At 43.3% G+C, this 23,372-nt stretch overlaps 1 protein-coding gene across 1 annotated transcript in view; it reads left to right on the top strand.

Moving 5' to 3' along the window:
* SCFD2 (sec1 family domain containing 2) overlaps nt 1-23,372 on the top strand; it is a 745,236-nt gene that overhangs the window by 72,331 nt on the left and 649,533 nt on the right. The window contains exon 4 of the mRNA XM_075347035.1: nt 9,819-9,994. Within this exon, the coding sequence (XP_075203150.1) occupies nt 9,819-9,994 (176 nt within the window). The remainder of the gene's footprint in view (nt 1-9,818; nt 9,995-23,372) is intronic.

The following is a 23,372-nucleotide window of genomic DNA, read 5'->3' as shown; positions in this document are numbered from 1 at the left end:
TGGTGTTGAAATATATGTTGTGAAATGCTTCTATTAGATTAGTTTTTGCCTTTTAATAATTACATTTCTATGTGTTTGTTTTGTGATTTTTGTGTGCAGAATACATTTTTGTTAATACATTCTATTTTGTTAACAACAGTTATTAACCTGGGCGAAGCGGGGTAGTACAGCTAGTCTAATATATAAAGCTGTGTGTGTGTCCGCTAAAGGAATTTGCTCCATCACATTTACAATCATGACATTTTACATAGACACCGCATTTGACTCAGGGAACGTCATAGACTATAGCGGGCTTTACACGCTGCAATCTCGCTAGCGATATCGCAAGCGATTGTACCCGCCCCCGTTGGTTGTGCGACACGGGCATATCGCTGCCCGTCGCGCACAACCTCGCTTACCCCCGTCACACGGACTTACCTGTCCGGCGACGTCGCTCTGGCCGGCGATTCGCCTCCTTTCTAAGGGGGCGGGTCGTTCGGCGTCACAGCGACGTCACACGGCAGGTGGCCAATAGAAGCGGAGGGGTGGAGATGAGCAGGACGTAACATCCCGCCCACCTCCTTCCTTCCGCATTGCTGGTGGACGGAGGTAAGGAGATGTTCCTCGCTCCTGCGGGGAAAGAGGCAGACGGGGAAAGAGGCAGACGGATCACATTACTTGGCCAATTTAGTTAAATCTGTGTGGAATATCTGTGGTGTTGAAATATATGTTGTGAAATGCTTCTATTAGCTTAGTTATTGCCTTTTAATAATTACATTTCTATCTATTTGTTTTGTGGTTTTTGTGTGCAGAATACATTTTTTTAATACATTCTATTTTGTTAACAGCAGTTATTTTGACAGGAAAATTTAACCCCACGATTTACAGTTACTCTCCAAAAAACATGCCTTCATTAAAGTAAATGGAGCCTGGAACTACAGGTTATTAGTAGGAGCTATGATTGGTTGCTATAGGAACAAAAGACATTCATAGTATAAGAAGCTTATATGTGAGATGATAAGATGTCGGTGGGAAGATGGATAGAGAGACAGACAGACAGGGAAAGAGACAGAAAGATAGAGACAGACAGACAGAAACAAATGGTGAAAGAGACCGAGACAGACGTGAAAGAGACAGACAGAGACAGACGGTGAAAGAGACAGACGGTGAAAGAGACAGACGGTGAAAGAGACAGACGGTGAAAGAGACAGACGGTGAAAGAGACAGACGGTGAAAGAGACAGACGGTGAAAGAGACAGACGGTGAAAGAGACAAGACGGTGAAAGAGACAGACGGTGAAAGAGACAAGACGGTGAAAGAGACAGACGGTGAAAGAGACAGACGGTGAAAGAGACAGACGGTGAAAGAGACAGACGGTGAAAGAGACAGACGGTGAAAGAGACAGACGGTGAAAGAGACAGACAGTGAAAGAGACTGACCTGGAAAGAGACTGACCTGGAAAGAGACTGACCTGGAAAGAGACTGACCTGGAAAGAGACAGACAGACAGACATGCAGACAGGGACAGAGACAGCCAGAGAGACAGACAAAGATAGATTGGGAAAGACACAGACCTTGATAGAGACAGACGGGTAAAGAGACAGAGTAATAGAGACAGACAAGGAAAGAGACAGACAGAGACAGGCAGACAGGGAAAGAGACAAACAGGAAAAGACACAGACAAAGAGACGGGGAGACAGACCTGAGAAAGAGACAGACCTGAGAAAGAGACAGACCTGAGAAAGAGACAGACCTGAGAAAGAGACAGACCTGGGAAAGAGACAGACCTGGGAAAGAGACAGACCGGGGAAAGAGACAGACGGGGAAAGAGACAGATGAAGCACATTACTTGGCCAATTTAGTTAAATCTGTGTGGAATATCTGTGGTGTTGAATTATATGTTGTGAAATGCTTCTATTAGCTTAGATTTTGCCTTTTAATAATTACATTTCTATCTGTTTGTTTTGTGATTTTTGTGTGCAGAATAAATTTTTTTTAATACATTCTATTTTGTTAACAACAGTTATTAACCTGGGCAAAGCGGGGTAATACAGCTAGTCTAATGTATAAAGCTGTGTGTGTGTCCGCTAAAGGAATTTGCTCCATCGCATTTACAATCATGAAATTTTATATAGACACCGTATTTGACTCAGGGAACGTCATAGACTATAGCGGGCTTTACACGCTGCGATCTCGCTAGCGAAATCGCAAGCGATTGTACCCGCCCGCATATCGCTGCCCGTCGCCCACAACCTCGCTTACCCCCGTCACACGGACTTACCTGTCCGGCGACGTCGCTCTGGCCAGCGACTCGCCTCCTTTCTAAGGGCACGGGTCGTGCGGCGTCACAACGACGTCACACGGCATCTGGCCAATAGAAGCGGAGGGGAGGAGATGAGCGGGATGTAACATCCCGCGCACCTCCTTCCTTCCGCATTGCTGGTGGACGGAGGTAAGGAGATGTTCCTCGCTCCTGCAGTGTCACACATAGCGATGTGTGCTGCCGCAGGAACGAGGAACAACATCGCTAATGAGAGGTAAACTTTTTTTGGTTTAGGATGACCTCTCCGTGGCAAACTATTTTTTTCTGTTTTTGCGATCGTTTTAGGTCGCACATAACTGTTACATGCTACGATATCGTTAATGACGCCGGATGTGCGTCACAAACAACGTGACCCCGACGATAATTCAGTAACGATATCGTAGCGTGTAAAGCCCACTTTTGTTTTGAAGGAAAAATTTAACCCTGCGCTTTACAGATATTCTTCAAGAAACCTGTTTACATTAAGGTCAATAGAGCTGGCAGCTGCAGATCATTAATAGGAGCTGTGATTGGTTGCTATAGGCAACAAAGGACATTCTTAGTATAAGAAGGTTATGTGTGAGGTAATAGGATGTCGGTGGAGAGACGGATAGAGAGAAAGTGACAGACAGACAAAAACAGACACAGGCAGACAGGGAAAGAGACAGAGAAAAAGCAACAGAATGAGACAGAGACAGACAGGGAACGTGACAGACAGGGAACGTGACAGACAGGGAACGTGACAGACAGGGAACGTGACAGACAGGGAAAGTGACAGACAGGGAAAGAGACAGATAGAGAGGGATAGAGACAGACAGGGAAAGAGACAGACACTAATACAGAAAGGGAACGAGACAGACAGGGAAAGAAGCAGAGAGTGGCAGACAGGGAAAGAGACAGACAGTGAGGGAAAGAGACAAAGACAGACAAACATAAAGATACACAGACCGGGAAAGAGACAGACATTGAAAGAGACAGACAGGGAAAGAAGCAGAGACAGACAGACAAAGAGACAGAAAAAAATCAAAGAGACAGACAAGGAAAGAGAGACAGCCCGGGAAAGAGATACAGAGATAGACTGGGAAAAAGAGAGACAGACAAGGAAAGAGACAGGGAAAAAGAGCGAGACAAGGAAAGAGACAGACAAACAGAGACAGACAGAGAAGGGAGACTGGCAGAGTGGGAGAGAGACAGTTCTTATCCCAGGCAACGCCGTGTACTACAGCTAGTACATAATATAATGAAAAGATTCAGAGATTCTGGAGAAATCCATGTGCACAAGGGACTAGGTCGACGGTCAATATTTGATGGCCATGATGTACATGGCTTCAGGCAGCTTTAAAAACAGGCGTGATTCAGCCATGCAAATCACTGTTTGGTCTCAGGAATACTTATAGAAATCATTTGCCGTGAACACAGTTTGCCGTGCAGTCCACAATGGTAAGGTAAAGCTGTTAAAAGAAAAAACAAATATCAGCACAATCCAGAAATGCCGATGTCTTCTCTGGGCCAAAGCTTATTTCAGATGGGCTGAAGCTGAAATGGAGACCTGTACTGTTGTCTGATCAAAATGTGAAATTCATTATGGAAACCTTGGACACAGTGTGCTGCTAACTAAAGAGTTGTGGGACCATCCAACTTGTTATCAGGGCACACCTCAACATCCGGCATCTCTGATGGTATGGGGTTACCTTAGTGCCCATAGCAGCCGGCAGCTTACACATGAAAGGCGCCATCAATGCTGAGCACAATATGGAGGTTTTATTTACATTTTAAACAGCGTCCAAACTTTTTTGGAATTATTGTTGTTTTTCAAGGGGCACAAATAAACTTTTATACAATACAGCAGCATGGCAGTTTCACAAAAAGGGCAAAAATGTGAATGTGGCTGAACTAAAAGATAACATTGTAAAATCATTAATATAAGTAAGGAAGAAAGTTTGGTACTAAAACACCAATTGTCACACTGTGAATGTTGGGAGTTGTGAGCCTGAATCTGCGTCTAGTGGGGAATAGTGATATCCAATAGTGGTGAAGGGACAATACGACCTCTGAGAGTGGAGCATAAAGGTTTCTGCATGCCCGAAAAAAGCTGCATGCACCATTTTTTGGGTCTTCAAAATGACAAGCCCCAGACAGAATCGTCAGCCATGTGCGTATATCTAATATATTAAGATGTGTGTGTGTGTGTGTGTGTGTGTGTGTGTGTGCGCGCGCATATATACTGTATTTATGTCCGCTAAAGAAATCTGCACAGTTTCATTTACAATCACGATATTTTGCAAACACACCTCATGTGACTCAGGGAACGTTGTAGACTATGTTTTGACAGGAAAATTTACAGTTACTCTCCAAAAAACCTCCTTACATTAAAGTCAATGGAGCTGGGAACTACAGGTCATTAATAGGAGCTTTGATTGGTTGTTATAGGCAACAAAAGACATTCTTAGTATAAGAAGCTTATGTGTGAGGTAATATGATTTCTGTGGAGAGACAGACAGACAAGGAAAGAGACAGACAGACAAAGAAAGAGACAAACAGACAAGGAAAGAGAGACAGACAGGTAAAGAGAGAGACAGACAGGGAAAGAGAGAGACAGACAGGGAAAGAGAGAGACAGACAGGGAAAGAGAGAGAGACAGGCAGGGAAGGAGAGAGGCAGGCAGGGAAGGAGAGAGACAGGCAGGGAAGAAGAGAGAATCAGGCAGGGAAGGAGAGAGACAGAGAGGGAAAGAGAGAGACAGAGAGGGAAAGCGACAGACTGACTGACAGGGAATTAGAAAGACAGAGACATCCAGACAGACAGAGAGAGACAGACTGACAGACTACATGCACAACTACACACACTATACATTACCTCATCTTGCAGTTCCTGATCGGTGCAGAGCAGGAGAGGAGCCACTGGGACCTGCATGAAGGCTCCAGCTGTACAGAACCTGCCAGTTCACTAGTCATGTGATCAGGCACATGATTAGTCAGATGACCTGACAGGTCCTTCACCCCAGCCTCCATTCTAGTCCAGTACATTGCCTGTCCTGCACCGATTTATAGATCAGTGCAGAGCAGGAAGAGAGAGGGCAGCTCTCTTTGAGCGACCTGTTCCCCCCTCACTGCCCTGATGGCGGTCCCGCCCCCTGGGGCCCAGTGAACTGAGGAATTAAAGGGGAGGGGCCTGGGCTGTCAGCGGCTGGTCCCCCCTCCTGGCTTCTGCTCACGGGGCCCCTTACAGGAATCACGGTTGTAATGCCCTGATGGTGGCCCTGCCTTAGGGGTACTTTGCACACTACAACATCGCAATCCGATGCTTGCGATGCCGAGCGCGATAGTCCCCGCCCCCATCGCAGCAGCGATATCTTGTGATCGCTGCCGTAGCAAACTTTATCGCTACGGCAGCTTCACATGCACTCACCTGCCCCGTGACGTCGCTCTGGCTGGTGACCCGGCTCCTTCCTAAGGGGGCGGGTCGTGCGGCGTCACACGACAGGCAGCCAATAGAAGCGGAGGGGCGGAGATGAGCGGGACGTAAACATCCCGCCCACCTCCGTTCTTCCGCATAGCCGGCGTGAGCCGCGGTGACGCAGGTAAGCTGATGTTCCTCGCTTCTTACACAGCGATGTGTGCTGCCGCAGGGGAACGAGGAACAAGATCGTACCATCGCTGCCGCGCAATTATGAAAATGTCGGACACTTCACTGATACGATTACAACGCTTTTGCGCTCGTTAATTGTATCAAAAAACTTTACACACTACGATATCGACAGCGACGCCGGATGTGCGTCACTTTCAATTTGACCCCACCGACATCGCAGCTGCGATGTCGTAGTGTGCAAAGTACACCTTAGACCCCTGCCTGAGATGAGCTGCTCATCTTGCTTTGTGACAGAAGTGACCATGTGCAGAACGAACACAAACATATATTAAAACATTAGCAAAGTTCAGTATTTCAGCAGTTTTGTGAAATTAAACCTTTTAATATTGAGATGTATGTAATATTAAACACATAAATACTTAAATAACACAATTATTTAATTGCCGCACACATTTCTGGCTAACACGGGACCATAGTTTGTGAAATGAAGACAATTTCTGGTTTTCGAATTGTCTTTGTAAGCAGCGCCACCTAGAGTCTCTCTCCAGCACGCGGAGAATAAATTACAAATGTCAGGTTTGTTTATATTTCAGAATGGAAATGAAAACCATATGTGGAACTGCCCGAGGATTTCATTCAGTTTTTTTCAGCATGGTAAAGCCTGCTTACTTATGTTGTATCAGTTACCTACTTTTTTCACTAATTGTTTAAGAGCTTGTTTATACATGAAGATTTTTGTTATAATTATAAGACGGCCATTATTTAGCTCTGCAGATGATACTGGTAAAGTCCACACTGTCCATTTCCCAGGGTGGTATTTGTAGGGTTGCATATAATGTGAAATCCATCTTAAAGGAGCAGGGCTGTGCTATGATTCAACCCTTGCCCTTTGCTTTGTTAACACTCCTGCTCCACGTTCCCAGTTTTGCTGAGGTCTCCGTGTTTTGGCTGGCGGAAGCCTCAGACTTGGTCATACTGATGTTGCATGCAACATGTTATTTCAGGTGTTGATTCATGTTTAGTTTAAAACATACAGCTTTTTTCTTCTTTTGTACACTACAGTTTGATAGATTAATGTTAAGCACTTTTGAAGAACGCTGTTGCACAGACCACAATCTGCTTCGCTTTTATCTTGCACTTTTATTTTCTTTAAGCTAAAATGCTTAGAAAAAGAGAAAAATGAAATGACACAATCCTTTGTGGTACATAAATGTAAGACATTTCCATGGTTAGTTACGAATACCTATTTTGCAACAGTGAATGTTGTTCCAAGCCGCAAACATAAGCCGGGATCAAATTCTGTTAGACGAGCACTTAACAAAGAACATACTCCCTTAATCTCCATCTTGTCTTTGATGTATTTTGTCTCATGTACAAATAAAACTGCAAAACATGTAAACAACTCTTGTTTGTGTTCTCCAGCCAATTAGCACTTTCCACCTTCCTCTTCCTCACTTCCTTGTGTTTGGCTGGAAGATAACTGGCTGCAGCAGAATCCTCTGCCTTTTTCTCTGTCTAATGGGGGATACAAAGATGGCTAAGCTCCTTGCCGATTAAGCTTTCAGACATTATCCAGTAGAAAGTGAAACACATTTGAAGGAAATGAAAGTGAGCCTGTCAGGTCCAATATGCACCCAGTACCACGAGCAGTTCTATGTACATATTGCTAATCCCTGCCTAATCGTCCCTGTATCTAGTAGCATAGATAAAGAGATCTTTAGAAAAAGTATTTCTAAAGTTCCTTCATTATATGCTAATGAGGCCAGGGACTAGTCGCAAGGGCGTTAGTTCCCTTGGCTAGTTGGTTGGCCCCGTTCGCATGTAGGCATGCCCCTGTGGGTGTGCTAACATGCTAATGAATGCGCAGAGTCACACTCACCTCTCCTGCCACCGCGCCCAATGCTGGATTTCGGGTCAGTGAACACGATCAACGAACTTCCGTTCATGCGCACTATGAAGCCGGGTGTACGCGACCCAGCTTCAAACTGGTGTAGTGTGCATAACTGGAAGTGTCGGGGACCTCTGATCATGTGCACTGACCCTATGCCCTGCGCTCTGAGGCTGTGCAACAGACACAGGTACTCGTGTCACCGCTGATGATGACACTGGGCAGTGGGCATTTAATAGCATGTTAGCATGTCCTTGTGGGTATGCCAACATGCTAAGAGGGCGGAATGAGCACAGGAACTAATGCACTTGTGACTAGTCCCTGCGCTCTTTATCATATCAAATAGGATCTTTAGAAATACTTTTTCTAAAGATCCCTTTATGTATGCTACTAGATACAGGGACGGTTAGGCAGGGATTAGCAATATGCACCCAGAACTGCTCGTGGTTCTGGGTGCATAGGGGATCTGACAAGTTCCCTTTGACCCCTGAGTTTCCTGTAGTATTTACTCTTACTTTTTGTTTCTGAAACTTGCAGAAACTGAGAAACATTGAGGGCAGACTTATTTTTTTTCCTTTATAAATTCTTCTTATGTCTAGTGGTCAACTTAACTGGTGTCCAGTAGACAAAAAATTCTGATAGTCCAGCACAGAATTGTTTTATAATTTGGATTCTAAAGACCTAGTGCAAGTTATTGAGACAAAATATCCGGTTGTAGACTTTTCGAAAACGGAAAAAAGTTAAAATGTTATTACGGCTTTCAGTCATAAGAGCATGCACAGAGCGGCGTCAGTGACCACTCAAAGCACCATTCATTAAACTGTGGTTGTAAGTACGCCTATCACTTTGACAGCCAGCTCTGTACAAATGCGCTGCAGAGCCAACTGTCAATCAAAGTGACAGGGCAGTCATAGGGGCGTGCACATAGCGGCTTCAGTCACCGCTCACAGTATCTATCGCTGTACTGTCACTGTCACTACTACTGGAGTTTGATCAACAACTGAGTCCGCAGCGCATCTGCAAAGCCGGAAGCTCCCAGTAAGAAATAAGTTCATTTTTTCTTGGTAGCCACACTTTCAGTAAGGTGTCCAGGCACCATTTGAATGCTATTTATTTTCAGATTAACCCTATATGGGCAGTTTCCAAGGTGAAAGGTTCCTGTTAAAAGGAAGCTGTCAGCTGATACATGCTGGCCAATCTGTGAGCAGCATGTATCCGTCACTGGCTGTATGATCACAACCAGGTAGGTTTCAGAGAAGAACATACTTTTAATAGCTGCCGGGGATCGAGCCGTGCAGGTGACTAGTCATACAGGCGGGTCCCTGGCGGCTTCTACCTGCCCGCTGACAAGTTTCTGCCTATACGCTCACATGGACAGAGACTTGTCAGTCAGCAGGCGGGATGAAGCTGCCGGGGACCCGCCTATAGAACAAGTCTGTAGCACGGCTCGATCCCTGCAGATATTAAAAGTAGTGTTTCAGAATTAAGCATACGCGGCTGTGCTCATACAGCCAGTGGCTGATACATGCGGCCCACAGTTTGCCCAGAGTATATCAGCTGACAAGTTCCCTTTAATAAAAATACATTTTTAACACTTCTATTCTTGAAAGCGATCAATCAGAATCTACCTCCCTATAGGTCACTCTTAAGAAGTACTTTCAGGTAGGTCCTTTTATATTTTTTTGCTAACAAAGTAGAAGAATAGAAGATAAATGACACTTGACTGGAGGATCAGACAACACAGGAATTTTTTGGAACCATGTAACTTCACATCTGTACAGGAACTGTAGACACAAAGTGATTGACATAGTTTAATCCAGATTAGTTGCAAAATTGCTTTGTTTTGTAAGATGTATCGGTGCAACAAAGATGGATGTAGAGGTGTATGTGTCCTTCAGGAATCACATGTTTTAGGAATAAGAACTGAATTTTAATTTGTAAAAATAACCTGAGAAAATGAATGCAAAGATGTTTTCTTATCTATTTTTTACTTTGCTATTTTGTATGTTGAATTTTCCTGTCTACACATGATCTAATGTTGGGTTTTTGTTGTTATTTACAGGTAGAGTAACTCCTGAGCAACTCAAGTCCCATGTCCTGCTCTTCAAACAAAGCAAGCAAGCCCTAGAAAACCATTGTGGTCTGCTTCAGCTGGCATTAGCTGCAGTCCAGGCGTTAAAGCATCCTCAATGCGCCAAGTGGGACACCTTACTTGCATTTGAAAGGCTTGTATTGCAGGTAAATTCCATATATCCTGTATATATATATATATATATATATATATATATATATATATATATATGTATATATGCCAAAACTGCAGATAAAAACCCATGCAAGGTAACAGTTTTATATCAAAAGGGAGTTAATGGGATTATCCCACTAACAAACTACATTTTAATTAATAATTCCTTAATTGGATGTGTTTAAAAAAAAAAATTCTTCCTATGCTGAGATAATGTTATATACAGTATGTTTGTGCTATGTGCTGTATAATGGCCGTGTCTGACCATGCTGGTCCAGTTCATGGTCGGCACATGCCACAGCTCAAACAAGGGAGGGAAGCATACATCACTATATCATAGAGACAAAACATCAGGGTCTGACAGCTGCTACTTTCTGAGGTAACACATTTCCCTTCCTGTTTTATCACAGGAGTGAGTGTTTCTTCTCCATCACTAGTCCGGTGATTTCATCAAAAGTCAAGTGAGTGACGTATAAGCCCCGTGGACTCCACAATTCCTACATCACTGACTTGATTTTTGATAAAGCTTAGGAAGAAGACACAGCAGAAACACTCCTTTGATAAAACAGGCAGAGAAATGTGTTACCTTTAGGCAAGAAAATGTTATTTCATCTGTATACTCACTTATCATAAGTGACAGTCTTCTTCCCCCGGCCCAGTAGTTATGGTTTGTGACGAGGAACTGGAGCAGTGCTGTACGGTCAGACACGGCCATTACACAGTACATATCAGGGGTACATTTATAAAATTATCTCATAGTATGAACATTTTTTTTTTTTATCATGCCCAATTGTGGAACTTATTAATATTCCAAGCTGTACTACTAAAGTATACTTTGTGGTACGACCCTCCTAAATGTCTGCTCGGTGGCTTTCCTCTCACTTGCACAGTTTTGAATATTTGCGTCTAAACAGAAAGTTGTCAATCCAAGCTGTCATGCGGAAGAAAAATGCAGGGGATCCAGCTAGCGGATAAGATTAATTGCAACACTAGGTTTTCTTTAAAACATTGCAGCGTCTCAGATTAAGATATAGTTTATTGTATAGAGGGGCCGGGCAGGATTTCATGCTGCCCGCGTTTAGGGAAGGATGTAACTTAATACAGGTTCCCTTTAATGCTAATTTCTGTAATGAAACACAAGAACCTAAAATACTTAATGCTAGCTTTTACTAGTTGCCAACTTCACATTACTGTGTACCAGTGCCTGCCTATAATTCCTGTTGCTGCCGTTTACTAAAATCACTGACTGCCAATTGCTATTATTGTGGGAGGATTGAGGAAGGGATTGCGAAACTATGAAAACAGAAAAAGGGAGAAAGCTGTCAGCATCAGAATATTAGTGAAGTCAGCAGAAGCAAATACAAGATGTATTATTACACTGAGTCTTGTGTGTGATAAAAGACATGGACCGTAATCATGTTATTGATAAGCAGATAACTAGACTAGCTCAAAAAATGCAAGTCCCGGCTGGCATCACAGTAAAAGGGTAGGTGGAAGATGAACATCTATGGCTATGGTCACATTTCTGTTGTTTAGGATCAGTCACAATCTGCCGCTCTGATAAACAACGCAATCCGTTTAGCGGAGATTCCGTTGTTCCCATAGACTTGTATGAGCGGCGGATTGCGACTAATGCCCTTGCGTTGCATCCGCCGTCCGACTGATCAGTCGTGGAACGACTGACCGTAGGGCGGCAGGAATGCAGCATGTAACGTGTTTTGAGCAGCGGAATCCTTTTGTTTTCACTGCGCATGCTCAGATCTTGTGTTTAATCATTCTAATCAATGTCTCTCTCTCGGCGGCCGAACGGTCAGCTGTTCCTCCGGTGGCCGGCTTCTGTGAACAATCAGCTGATCGCCCGGTGGCCGGCTTCTATGAGCGATCAGCTGATCGCCCGGCGGCCGGCTATTGTGAATGATCGCTCTCATAAAAGCCAGCTGCCGGGAGATTAGCTGATCGCTCTCAAGAGCAGGCCGCCGGCTTTTGAGAGAGATTAGCTGAACTCCCAGCGGCCGGCTTTTGAGAGCGATCAGCTGATCTCCCGGCGGCCGGCTTTTGAGAGCGATCAGCTGATCTCCCGGCGGCCGGCTTTTGAAAGCTATCAGCTGATCGCGCTCTCTCTTATTTTTATACTGAAAGCATTTCACCAATTTCTTGTCACCCGTTGTACAACACATCAGTCACAAGCGTCAAGCAATGCAGGTGACTGATGCAAAAAAACGGAAATGTGAACATAGCCTAAAAGATAAATCAAATATGAAGGAACCCTACATGCATATAAATAACACAGTGCATAAAGATTGCGATAATATATTGCTGTTGTTATTATCGATGAAAAGTACATTTGGATGTAACCTTGCAACACACCACAGCAGTGAGCTTCACCTCATCCCTGTATGGGGACATGTAACAACCGGGTCGGCTAACTTCTCCAGTTTAATTGCTCATTCTCTGCCTTAGTGATTGAAAAAGAGGAAGAAAAATGGGGATGATTTGTTTAATTACTAACTAAAGGGGCATAACTTTTTAAAAATTAGACATGCGGGTGTAGCTATGCCCCATTTTGTGCTTTGGCCATTTTCACAAAGCTAGCGAGGGCTGGAGTGAAAATGCCAAAACTCTAAACATTTTGTGACTGTTTAAGGTTTACACCAGAGTTCTGGTATAAATATTTTATAGTTTCCGGCCAATCCAGCTGTTTGCACAATTTTTAGGCAAGTGAGTATTCTGACCACATCTTCATTTTTAGGCCAGGATCGGACAGTCGTATAAGTCGTAAGAAGATTGCAGTGCATGCACTGGATGCGGCTCTCCTGCATGTATTTCTCTGCAGCTCTCAGGAGAGCCGCCGGTCTGGGCAGTGTGATGTGTTCTGTGATCGCAATCCGTGTTATACGGCCTTCTGATTCCCCAGCTCCAAACTGTATAACCTTAAATGCTTATTGGATGAAGCAGATCATGTGATGTGTATTTGTGTAATGAGGAGGGTGAGGCGTAAGGTTCCTTTACCATGCTGTGCAGAATTATTAGGCCCTGTGCGCACTGGAAAATGGAATTTTCTCAAGAAAATTCCGCAGGTATTCAAAGATTACCGCACCTGCGGTAAAAAACCGCAGCAAACCGCACCCGAAAACCGCATGCGGTTTGCTGCGGTTTTACCGCGGTATTGTTCGCGGTATTGCCGCGGTTTTGCCGCGTGCGGGTTGGTATGTGCTTTATTGCATTCAATGCAATAAAGCACATTGAAAAAAAAAAAAAAGTAATTTCATTCTGAGAGAGAAATAGATAGATAGACAGACAGAGGGATAGATAGATAGAAGGATAGATAGAAGAATAGATAGATAGATAGAGTCCCTGTGAGCACACTCTTCATTTCTCACGGTCGGCAGTGAGTTCACATTACTGGCCCTGGGAAATGCCCTGGAGTTACCTCTGCTGTCTCGCTGCGAGGCTGCATTCAGCAGTGTCTGTGTCAGTCGCGGCTAGATGTAAGCATCGCAGGACGCCGGAGCTGTGGATTACGTCGGAGCTTTGTTTCGGGAGTGGTTAATAAAAGGGTGAACGAGGCTTATTTGTGTTTTATTTAAAATAAAGGATTTTTCTGTGTGTTTCTTCACATTACTTACGGGTTGATCATGTCAGCTGTCTCATAGACGCTGCCATGATCAAGCCTGGAGTTAATGGCGGTGATCCGCCGCCATAAACTCCTTATTACCTGGATCGCCACTGCATCACGGCATCTAGAAGAGCTGGGGACACTCCGGTACTGCCGAATAATGCATGCGAAAGGTCCCGGGGCAGCTGCTGATATTCTCGGCTGCGGGAGGTGGGGGACATTAACCCTGCCCCTCTCCCTCCCCAGCCTGAGAATACCGGGCCGCCGCTGTGTGCTTACCTCGGCTGGACGGTAAATATACAGCGGAGCCCACGTGTTTTTTTTTCTATATTTCCATTTGCTTTCTATGTGTGTTCTATATCTGTGTCTGTGTGTGTGTTCTATGTCTGTGATGTGTGTCTGTGATCTGTGTGTGTTTGTGTTTACTCTCTCCTCCGCTTCCTCTTCCTGTCATAATGACATCACTTCCCTGCAAACCGCAGGCAAGCGATGTACATTACCGGAGGTAAACCGCGAAATACCGCAGGGAATAACGCAGGAAAACGCAGTGAACCACACAGAATTTGCTGCCTGCGTTATTCCCTGGAGGATTTCATGATTACTTTGGAGTCAATGGAGTGAAATCCCGCAGCGACGTGCGTAAAAGAATTGACATGCAATTGTTTTTGCTGCGGGAATCCCTCAGCAAAACATGCAGTTGTCAAATTCCGCCTAGTGTGCACAGGATTTTTTTTTCCCATTGGTTTTGCTAGTGATTCACTGCAGAGATGTTATGAACATTTTCTGCAGCAAATCTGCAGAAAATCCGCGGCAAAATTCGGTAAGTGCGCACACGGCCTTAGGCAGCTTGTTTTTTTTCAGGCAAAATAGGCAAAAAAAGAAATTTAACTGAGTCTCACTCTTGAAAGGTAAAAAATTGTTACAAGTCTTACAGAAGGACACTATCACAGAAAGATCAAAAGTTTTGTTGCAAATAGTCAACAGGGTCATAAAAAACATGTTGGGGAAAAAATATGCACATTAATTGCCAAAGTTTTAAGAAGAATCAAATGTGAAGCGACCAGGAACCCGTTATGCCCCAGTGCTATTATATTCCAGAACTGCAATCCCCCTGAAGCGTCCAAAAGAACAAGGTGTTTAGAGCTCAAAGGCATGGCCAAATTAAGGGAGGCTGAAACCAAACCACCACTGAACAAGACGTCAAGCCCGGGCCACGAAATATCTGAAGACAGATTTTTCAAAAGATGAGTGACTCTTGATGGACCAGATGAATGGACCCGTGGCTGGATCAGTAACAGGCACTTTGAGTCGAACAGTAAGGTGGCGGTGGGGTAATGCTATAGGCTAATATTATTAAAAATGATCTAGTTGGACATTTTGGGGTTGAAGATTGACCAAAATCAACTTCTAGTTCTGCAGTCAGTGTTTAGAAGATCCTTTCCTCAAGCAGTGGAACAAAAAAAATCTGCATCTTTCAAGAAAACCATGATTTTTATGCAGGACAGTGCCCCATCGCTTGCACCAAAGTCTCCACTGATTTGGCTAGCCAGTAACGAAAGTCCTTAGAGATGAAAAAATAATGACATGGCCCCTTGTTCACCTGACCTAAAACCTACTGAGAACTTGTGAGCCCTTCTAAAGTAGGAAATTTACAGTGAAGGAAAAAAGTTACCGCTCTTAGCAGTGTCTGGTATTCTGTGGTTGATGCTGCCCAAAAAGTTAATTGAGAAACTGGTAGCCTCGATCATGGATAGATGGCTCATGATTGTTACTGAAAGAAGAGTGGCTACGGTATATATATATATATATTTTTTTTTAATATTTTTTTTTTTTTAATTGTTAGAAATTTTGAGTTGTTTGGTTTTTATTTTCACTTTAAGAGATGAAAAAATGAGATGGAAAAATGTAAATATTTAGTTGCATAATCATTCTATAAGCCCAATAATTCAGCACACACAGATATTCTCCTAAAGAAAGACAAAACTTCACTTTTACTTTCTTAACTCTTGTCTGGTACCATGAAAAAAATCACTAGTTGTAGCAATCTGCACGGGGTCACCTTGCCCCATGGTACCAGACAAGGGTTAAAATTCCGGTTTATTAACCTTTTGGATTCCCTAACAGCACTGTAGTTGTTAGATACTAAAATCAATCATATAAAATACAAATTGCCTAAATATTCTGCACACAATGTATGTTTTTTCTGAAACACCGCAATATCAGAGGGGAACATACCTGACTACAGTCTGCAGCCAGCGTCTGATTCATGCTGCGTGGGTTCGGGCACCATGGATCTAATAGGATCCCTTTCAGCAGGGCAGCCACCCTTATGATAGTGGAGCAGGGTCTGTGATACCCAGAAAATAAGCCCTAGCATGTTTTTGCAGGATTTTTGGAGAATCCTTGAAATATAAGCCCTACTCCAAAAATAAGCCCTAATTACATTTGGCCGGCATTAGGGTGTGTGTGTGTGTGTGTGTGTGTGTGTGTGTGTGTGTGTGTGTGTGTGTGTGTGTGTGCGCGCGCGCGCGCAGATAGATACACACACATGTTACACACAAAGTTTGGACAGTTATGTTGACGTTCCAGAATTCAATATGACTATATTTGAATAACTGTTGTATTTTTTTTTTGTTCAAGAATAAATGGAAAAAAAGTAAGACATCCCCTGAAAATAAGCCCTAGCCCATCTTTCAGGGTAAATAATAATATAAGACCCTGTCTTATTTTCGCGGTAACACTAGTACTAATCGTGCTTGTTACCTTTGGTAATCTATTGAATAAAATATTGTTGTTATTCCAGACACAATTAAAATAATATATCGCAATATTGTTTTGTAATTCTTGTAAACCACAAAGAAAACACTTTATAAGGAAAACTTAACATTTCCCCCAGTGCCCGTCCTCACTGCTGCAGAGTATGTCTTGGTGGGTTACACAAGACCCTGGTTGTTCTGCTCTCACAAGTAATGCGTCTCCCGAGTCTGTGTAACTAGCTGGATCTTCATTTTACCAGGATATAAGCAATATTCCTCCGGAATATAAAGGCTTGTTGTACGTCTTGTACTTTCTCACTGATGATGTCGGCACACCTGGAGCTGGGCTGCTCCTTATGTGACAGTATATATTATACACTATAGATTGCCTTTTATTAGTGAAATTCCCTTTCATCACCTCCTCATACAATGCACTGCGAAAAATCTCCATCACAGTCATCTGAAGATTAATTATGCTTGAATAGCTAAAGTAATCAATTATCCCATAAATTCCCAACAAGCTGCCTGGTCCGTGAGTCCATGCAATGTTCATTGAATACTTGGTAACCCTCCTGAGCTGTTATACTGGACGATAGGTTGGCCACAATGATTAAGAAAAGTAATCCATTAATCCATTATACATTGTTCTAGATTCTTATGTGTTCAATAGTTTAGTCCGTTTGCTTTCCTATATAAAGTACAGTATGCTTTACACATTTTTCACCTCTATCAAGGTAAATCAGAGCTTACGCTGATGTTCAGTATATGCACTAAAAGATTTCCCAACTGCTAAAATATATATGTTCTCTAAACTTGAGCGAATCGACTCTAAGAAATTAGTGTAAACTATAACGTTTAAAAAATAATCAGACTTGCAAGAAACATTTTTTGCGATTTCATTGTTTAATAGCTTTTAAAGAGGTGGTCCACTGCACAGCATAGAGGCCACACATCGATGTAAATCTGATAAAGAAGGCTTTTTTCAAATACCTCGTGTAGTCACTTGTGCCTCTGAATGGTGCAATTGCGATTCGCTCATCCCTAGCATGTGACCCCTGGGCTCCGTGACCCCTGCGATCCGGTGATGTCAGGTCAACTTCCAGTTGACCTGACATCTCTGAGCCTGGCCCCAGTCTTCCTGATTGACTGAAAATTTTTTGGAGAGACCCCGCATCACCAAGTAGGTGCTCAGGAGAAAATTAGAACAAAAAAAAAAAAGAACTCCGGCACTCATAGAATCTCAATAAGAAAAACAAGGAATGGATATTCTTCTAGATTCTTTATTCAGTGAAATAGGTGTAAAACAGTCCGTAAACAGTTTTTGATGTTTCGGCCCCAGGCCTTTATCAAAATCGGACCATCAGATGGATTAACACAGACAATATGTGGGTTAATTCACAGGGAATTATCATCGCTGAACGACCAGTAAAGAGGCTAGGTGGTGTATATGATAGGTAGGTGTATTAGGCTGCTTTCACACATCCGGTTTTTGCTGAGCGGCACAATACGGCGCTTTGCAGAAAAAAAGCAACCTTTTTTTTGCCGCCAGTTGCGTTTTTCCGCATAGACTTGCATTAGCGCCGTATTGTGCCGCATGGCCTTGCGTTGCTTCCGTTTTTTGCCGGATGCGGCATATTTAGCCCATGCGGTGGCCGGATGGAACGTTGCCTGGCACGTTTTTTTGTGCGGCGAAAAAACAGCATCGCGACGGATGCGGCGCGATTTACAATGCAAGTCTATGGACGCCGGATGCGGTTTTTTGAACTGCACATGCTCAGTATCAAGCCGCATCCGTCAAAAAACGGACGGGCCACATGGAAAAACTTATGCAACGGATCCGTTTTTTTCGCCGCATCCGTTGCATAGGTTTTTGAGCCGGATTGAGCCGTACTGCAAAAACCGGATGTGTGAAAGCAGCCTTAGTAGGTACACAGGTAATGGGTGTCGCTATAGTAACCAACAGCCTGTAGAGGCTTAATGAGATGTATGTGAGTCCAGATGGCAGGAGATTCCAGGACGTTTTCCTTTACACTATGGCATGAGACCTCTTCACAATACAAGGCGATAACTCCCTTCCAGCCATTACATGCTCCAGCTCCAATAGCACAGAAATTGACCTTGTCCTGATTCCTATGTTTAAATTCCCCCTTCTCTATACCTACAAGGTGGCACCTATTAGGTTTAGGTCATTATCCAGGCAACACTGGATCCCTGATATACCCGGGCATTATTAACCAATTCCTTGATATTAATATTAGGACCCTGTCGTCCATATTCTGGATTCACATACATCTCATTAAGCCTCTATAGCCTCTACAGCAGGGGTCTCAAACTCGGCTGGGTGTATGGGCCGCACAGAGGAAAAAAATAATTTGGGGGGGCCGCATTCTTTGCAGGACAAAAGTGACATTTTTATTGGTACCATATATAATATAATTTTTTTTCCCACACCTTTGGATCACTGATTTTGAACATTTTCACTTGTTTATTATAGCAAACGTGCACGTTCTTTGTTTAAATATATATATATATATATATATATATATATATATAAATATATTTCTGCAACATTCACTGCGTTTAACTCCGTCGGTGTTTTATTCATAGAGGGTGTAATTTAAAAAAATGTGGTCACTTAAGTGGGTTTCTGTTGCTCTTGCACTATTCGTCTTGTGAAAATTGGAAATCCGGGGCTAAACATAATAGTGGTAAAAAAGTAATTATTTTTTGTCTTCACTGCCCAACACTTTGTGACACACGTTTGGTGTCAATATGTTCACTGCATCCCTGGGTGAATTCATTGATGGATGTACTTTGTAAAAGAAGGTTATTGGGGTCTGCTTTTCTGACATGTCAGGAGCTCAGTCATTATGGGGAGATAAGGTATGCACACCAGTGACTATGTAAGGGGAATACATGAAATAGCAGAAACTGCTGTGTGAATACTGACATGAAAAATTCAATAGCTATATGCAAGAGTGAATATGTGAAAAATGGAATCTGCATTACTGCCATGAACATATGAATCAAGAGAAATTTAGCTACTGAATTGATCAATGCAATAGAGCCCCAACACTACGCCAAAGTATTTCTCTACGTTGGGGTCCCTAGCTTGTGTGTGTCCTCTCATGCAGTTAAAAAACTTACCGTGTATGGGAAGCTGAGACCCAGGCTATTTATGCGTATGATATGGATTGGCAATAGGTGTGGTTGGGGAGGGTTCACAAACGAAAAAATACTAACAAATAGGAATGTGATGTTTTTTAGGTTTTTGCACCCAGTTCGGACTTAGAATGGTGTTCCAAACGTTATTCCTATTTGTTAGTATTTTTTCGTTTGTGAACCCTCCCCAACCACACACATATTCACTCTTGCATATAGCTATTGGATTTTTCAAGTCAGTATTCACACAGCAGTTTCTGCTATTTCATGTATTCCCCTTACATAGTCACTGGTGTGCATACCTTATCTCCCCATAGGGATGTTTTTTAGGTTTTTGCACCCAGTTCGGACTTAGGAATAACGTTTGGAACACCATTCTATTTGTTAGGAGCTCAGTCATTGTGACATGGCAGCCCCCAAACCATTCCAACTAAATCTTAGCTTTTCACTGTGCCTCAAGTAGTTTTTGACCACAGATAGGGTATTGGCGAACTCAGGAAAAATTGTGTAACAAATTGTTTGGTCCATTTTCTCTAATTTCCCTTTTTGAAATTAAAACTTTGGGGCCAAAGCAACATTTCAGAGGAAAATATGGTAATTTTTATTTTCAGAACCCATTATTATATAATTCTGTGAATTACCTGAGGGTTAAAATTCCTCACCACACCCCAAGATGAATTCCCTGAGAGGTGTAATTTGCAGAATAGGTTCACTTGTGGGGGATTTCTGCTGATTTGGCATGTCAGGGGATCTTCAAATGTGACATGGTGTCAGCCATTTATTCCAGCCAAAATGGTGCTCCTTCACTTCTGAGCCCTGCTGTATGCCTAAACTATAGTTTATCATTACACGTAGGATATCGGTGTACACAGGAAAACATGCACAACAAATTGTATGGTCCATTTTCTTCTGTCACCCTTGTAAAAATGCAAAATTTGGGGCTAAAACAACATTTTTGTGCTAAAGATATGACTTTTTATTTTCGCGGCATAATGTTTAAAAAAAAAAAAAGTTCTGGGAAGCAACTGGGGGTTCAAGCTGCTAACCATAAATTTAGATATATTCTTTGAGGAATCTAGTTTCCAAGATGGGATTACTTGTTGGGGGTTTCCACTGTATAGCCACATCAGGTCCTTTCCAAACCTAACAATCGATTCCAGACAATTTTCTGTTCAAAAATTAAAATAGTACTCCTTCCTTTCTGAGCCCTGCCGTGCGCCCAAACCATAGTTTTCCACCACATATGGAGTATCGGTGTAATCAGGAGAAATTGCACAACAAATTCTATGGTGAATTATCTCCTGTTACTCTTGTGAAAATGCAAAATTTGAGACTGAAGTACCGTAACATGTTTGTGGGAAAAAGTAAAATGTTCATTTTTTTTCCGTTCCACGTTACTTTAAGTCCTGTGAAGCACATAAAGGGTTAATAAACTTCTTAAACGTGATTTTGAGTAGTTTGAGGGGTGCAATTTTTAGACTGGTGTCACTTTTGGGTGTTTTCTGTCACCTAGGCCTCTCAAAGTCACTACAAATGTGATGTGATCCCAGAAAAAGGGTTTTGTAAATTTCATTGGAAAAAATGAGAAATGTTTCAAAACTGCGCTGATGTAAAGTAGACGTGGTCAATGTTGTTTATGAACTATTTTGTGACATAACTCTCTGATTTAAGGGCATAAAAATTAAAATCTTGAAAATGGCAAAATGTTCAAAATTTCTTATATTCTCACATATAAACGCAAATAGTTTACCACTAACATGAAGTACAATATGTCAAGAGAAAAAATTATCTCAGAATCACCGGGATCCGTTGAAGCGATCCAGAGTTATAACCTCATAAAGTGACGCTGGTGAGAATTAAAAAATTTAGCCTGGTTCAGGAAAGTGAAAACAGGCTCGGGGGTGGAGGGGTTAATAAGATTTGTCACTCTACTCTGCCCCCGCAGTATTTCAGTTATGTTCTCTTTATACACAAGAGCCCACAATTGTACACAGTATTCTTATTGAGCATCTTTGCCTCTTTTAATGCACCCTATCATTTTATTTGCCTTGACAGCAGCTCCCTGGCATTGGTCACTATCAATCTGATTATAGCAAATGGTGACTGGTTAGGCTTCGTTTTGCTGGACTCTGTGTAAGGCCAGAACAGGGTTAAAACATTACAAAATACTATACTCTCCTCACACCTCATCTGTCCTGCTGTTGTACTCCTTGGTAGAGTTGAGCGCGGTTCGTGGTTCGTGGTTCTCCAGTTCGCGGCTCGAGTGATTTTTGGGCTGTTCGAGATCGAACTAGAACTCGAGCTTTTTGCTAAAAGCTCGATAGTTCTAGATACGTTCGAGAACGGTTCTAGCAGCAAAAAGCAGGGCTTTTTACAGCTACAGTGAGCAGGAGCCATCGCTGGCAGCCTGCCACAAGCTGGTAACCAAGATAAACATCGGGTATCCAAGCAAAGCGCTTTGGTTAGTAACCCGATGTTTATCTTAGTTACGTGCAGGAAGCCCACACTTTCCCGCTCAGCTCGCTCCACCCCCTCCTGCCCGCGGCATGTACACATACATACACATACACAAACACACACACACACACACACACATCCACCCCCCCCCCCCCGCCCGCCCGCCCGCCCGCCCGCTCGCTCGCTCGCTCGCTCGCTCGGCTTACCTGCGGTGATGAAGTCCCGCCATCCCGACCTCAGCGCTGTCACTGTCCTCCATGGCCGCCGCTTGTCACATCACCTCTCGCTTCCGACCCGAGACTGACACTGGCGGTGACGTCACGGACCTCTCGCGATACTTGATGTGAAGGCGCCGGTCATTGACCTCAGTGACAGGGGCTGTCGGCAGTGCTGGAGATCAGCGCAGGTAATGTACCTCACTGACAGCAGCACTTGTCATGCCCTGCAGTGACCTGGGCTGACCCATTGATGTTAGCTCAGGTCACTGCACTGCTCTCCCAGCCAATGGGGAACATCCTGCTCTTCATTGACTGGGACAGTGTGGATCGTCATGGCAACCCCTTGGATTACACCACACCTGGATTTGTTTTTCAATCTAATAAATTGGTTAAAGAGGGAATGTTTTGGGGAGTGTTTTTTCAAATAAAAATGTGTTTGTCGTGTATTTTTTTTTATTACTGACTGGGTTGGTGATGTCGGGTATCTGATAGACGCCTGACCTCACCAACCCCAGGGCTTGATGCCAGGTGACATTACACATCTGGTATTAACCCCAAATATTACCCCGTTTGCCACCGCACCAGGGCGCGGGATGAGCTGGGGCGAAGCACCAGGATTGGCGCATCTAATGGATGCGCCACTTCTGGGGCGGCTGCGGCCTGCTATTTTTAGGCTGGGGAGATTCCAATAACCATGGACCTCCCTAGTCTGAGAATATCAGGCCCCAGCTGTCTGCTTTACCTTGGCTGGTGATCCAATTTTGGGGGACCCCTACGTGGTTTTTTTTTTTAATTATTTATTTAATTTAAAATAACAGCGTGGGGTGCCCTCAGTTTTGGATTACCAGCCAAGGTGAGGTTGCCAGCTGTGGTCTGCAGGCTGCAGCCGTCTGCTTTACCCTAGCTGGCTACAAAACTAGGGGGAACCCTATGTCATTTTTTTTTCATTTTTTTGGCTAAATACAAAGCTAAGCACCCCTTAGTGCCACATGAAAGGTACCAAAGGGTGTTCCACTTTTTCTCCATTTTTTTCTCCACTTTCTCTCCACTTTTTCTCCACTTTTTCTCCATTTTTTTCTCCACTTATTCTCCACTTTTTCTCCTCTTATTCTCCACTTTTTCTCCACTTTTTCTCCACTTTTTCTCCTCTTATTCTCCACTT

This window comes from Anomaloglossus baeobatrachus, chromosome 1 (genome assembly GCF_048569485.1).
Source record: "Anomaloglossus baeobatrachus isolate aAnoBae1 chromosome 1, aAnoBae1.hap1, whole genome shotgun sequence".
Lineage (NCBI taxonomy): Eukaryota > Metazoa > Chordata > Amphibia > Anura > Aromobatidae > Anomaloglossus > Anomaloglossus baeobatrachus.
This window is presented reverse-complemented; position numbering and strand designations above follow the sequence as displayed.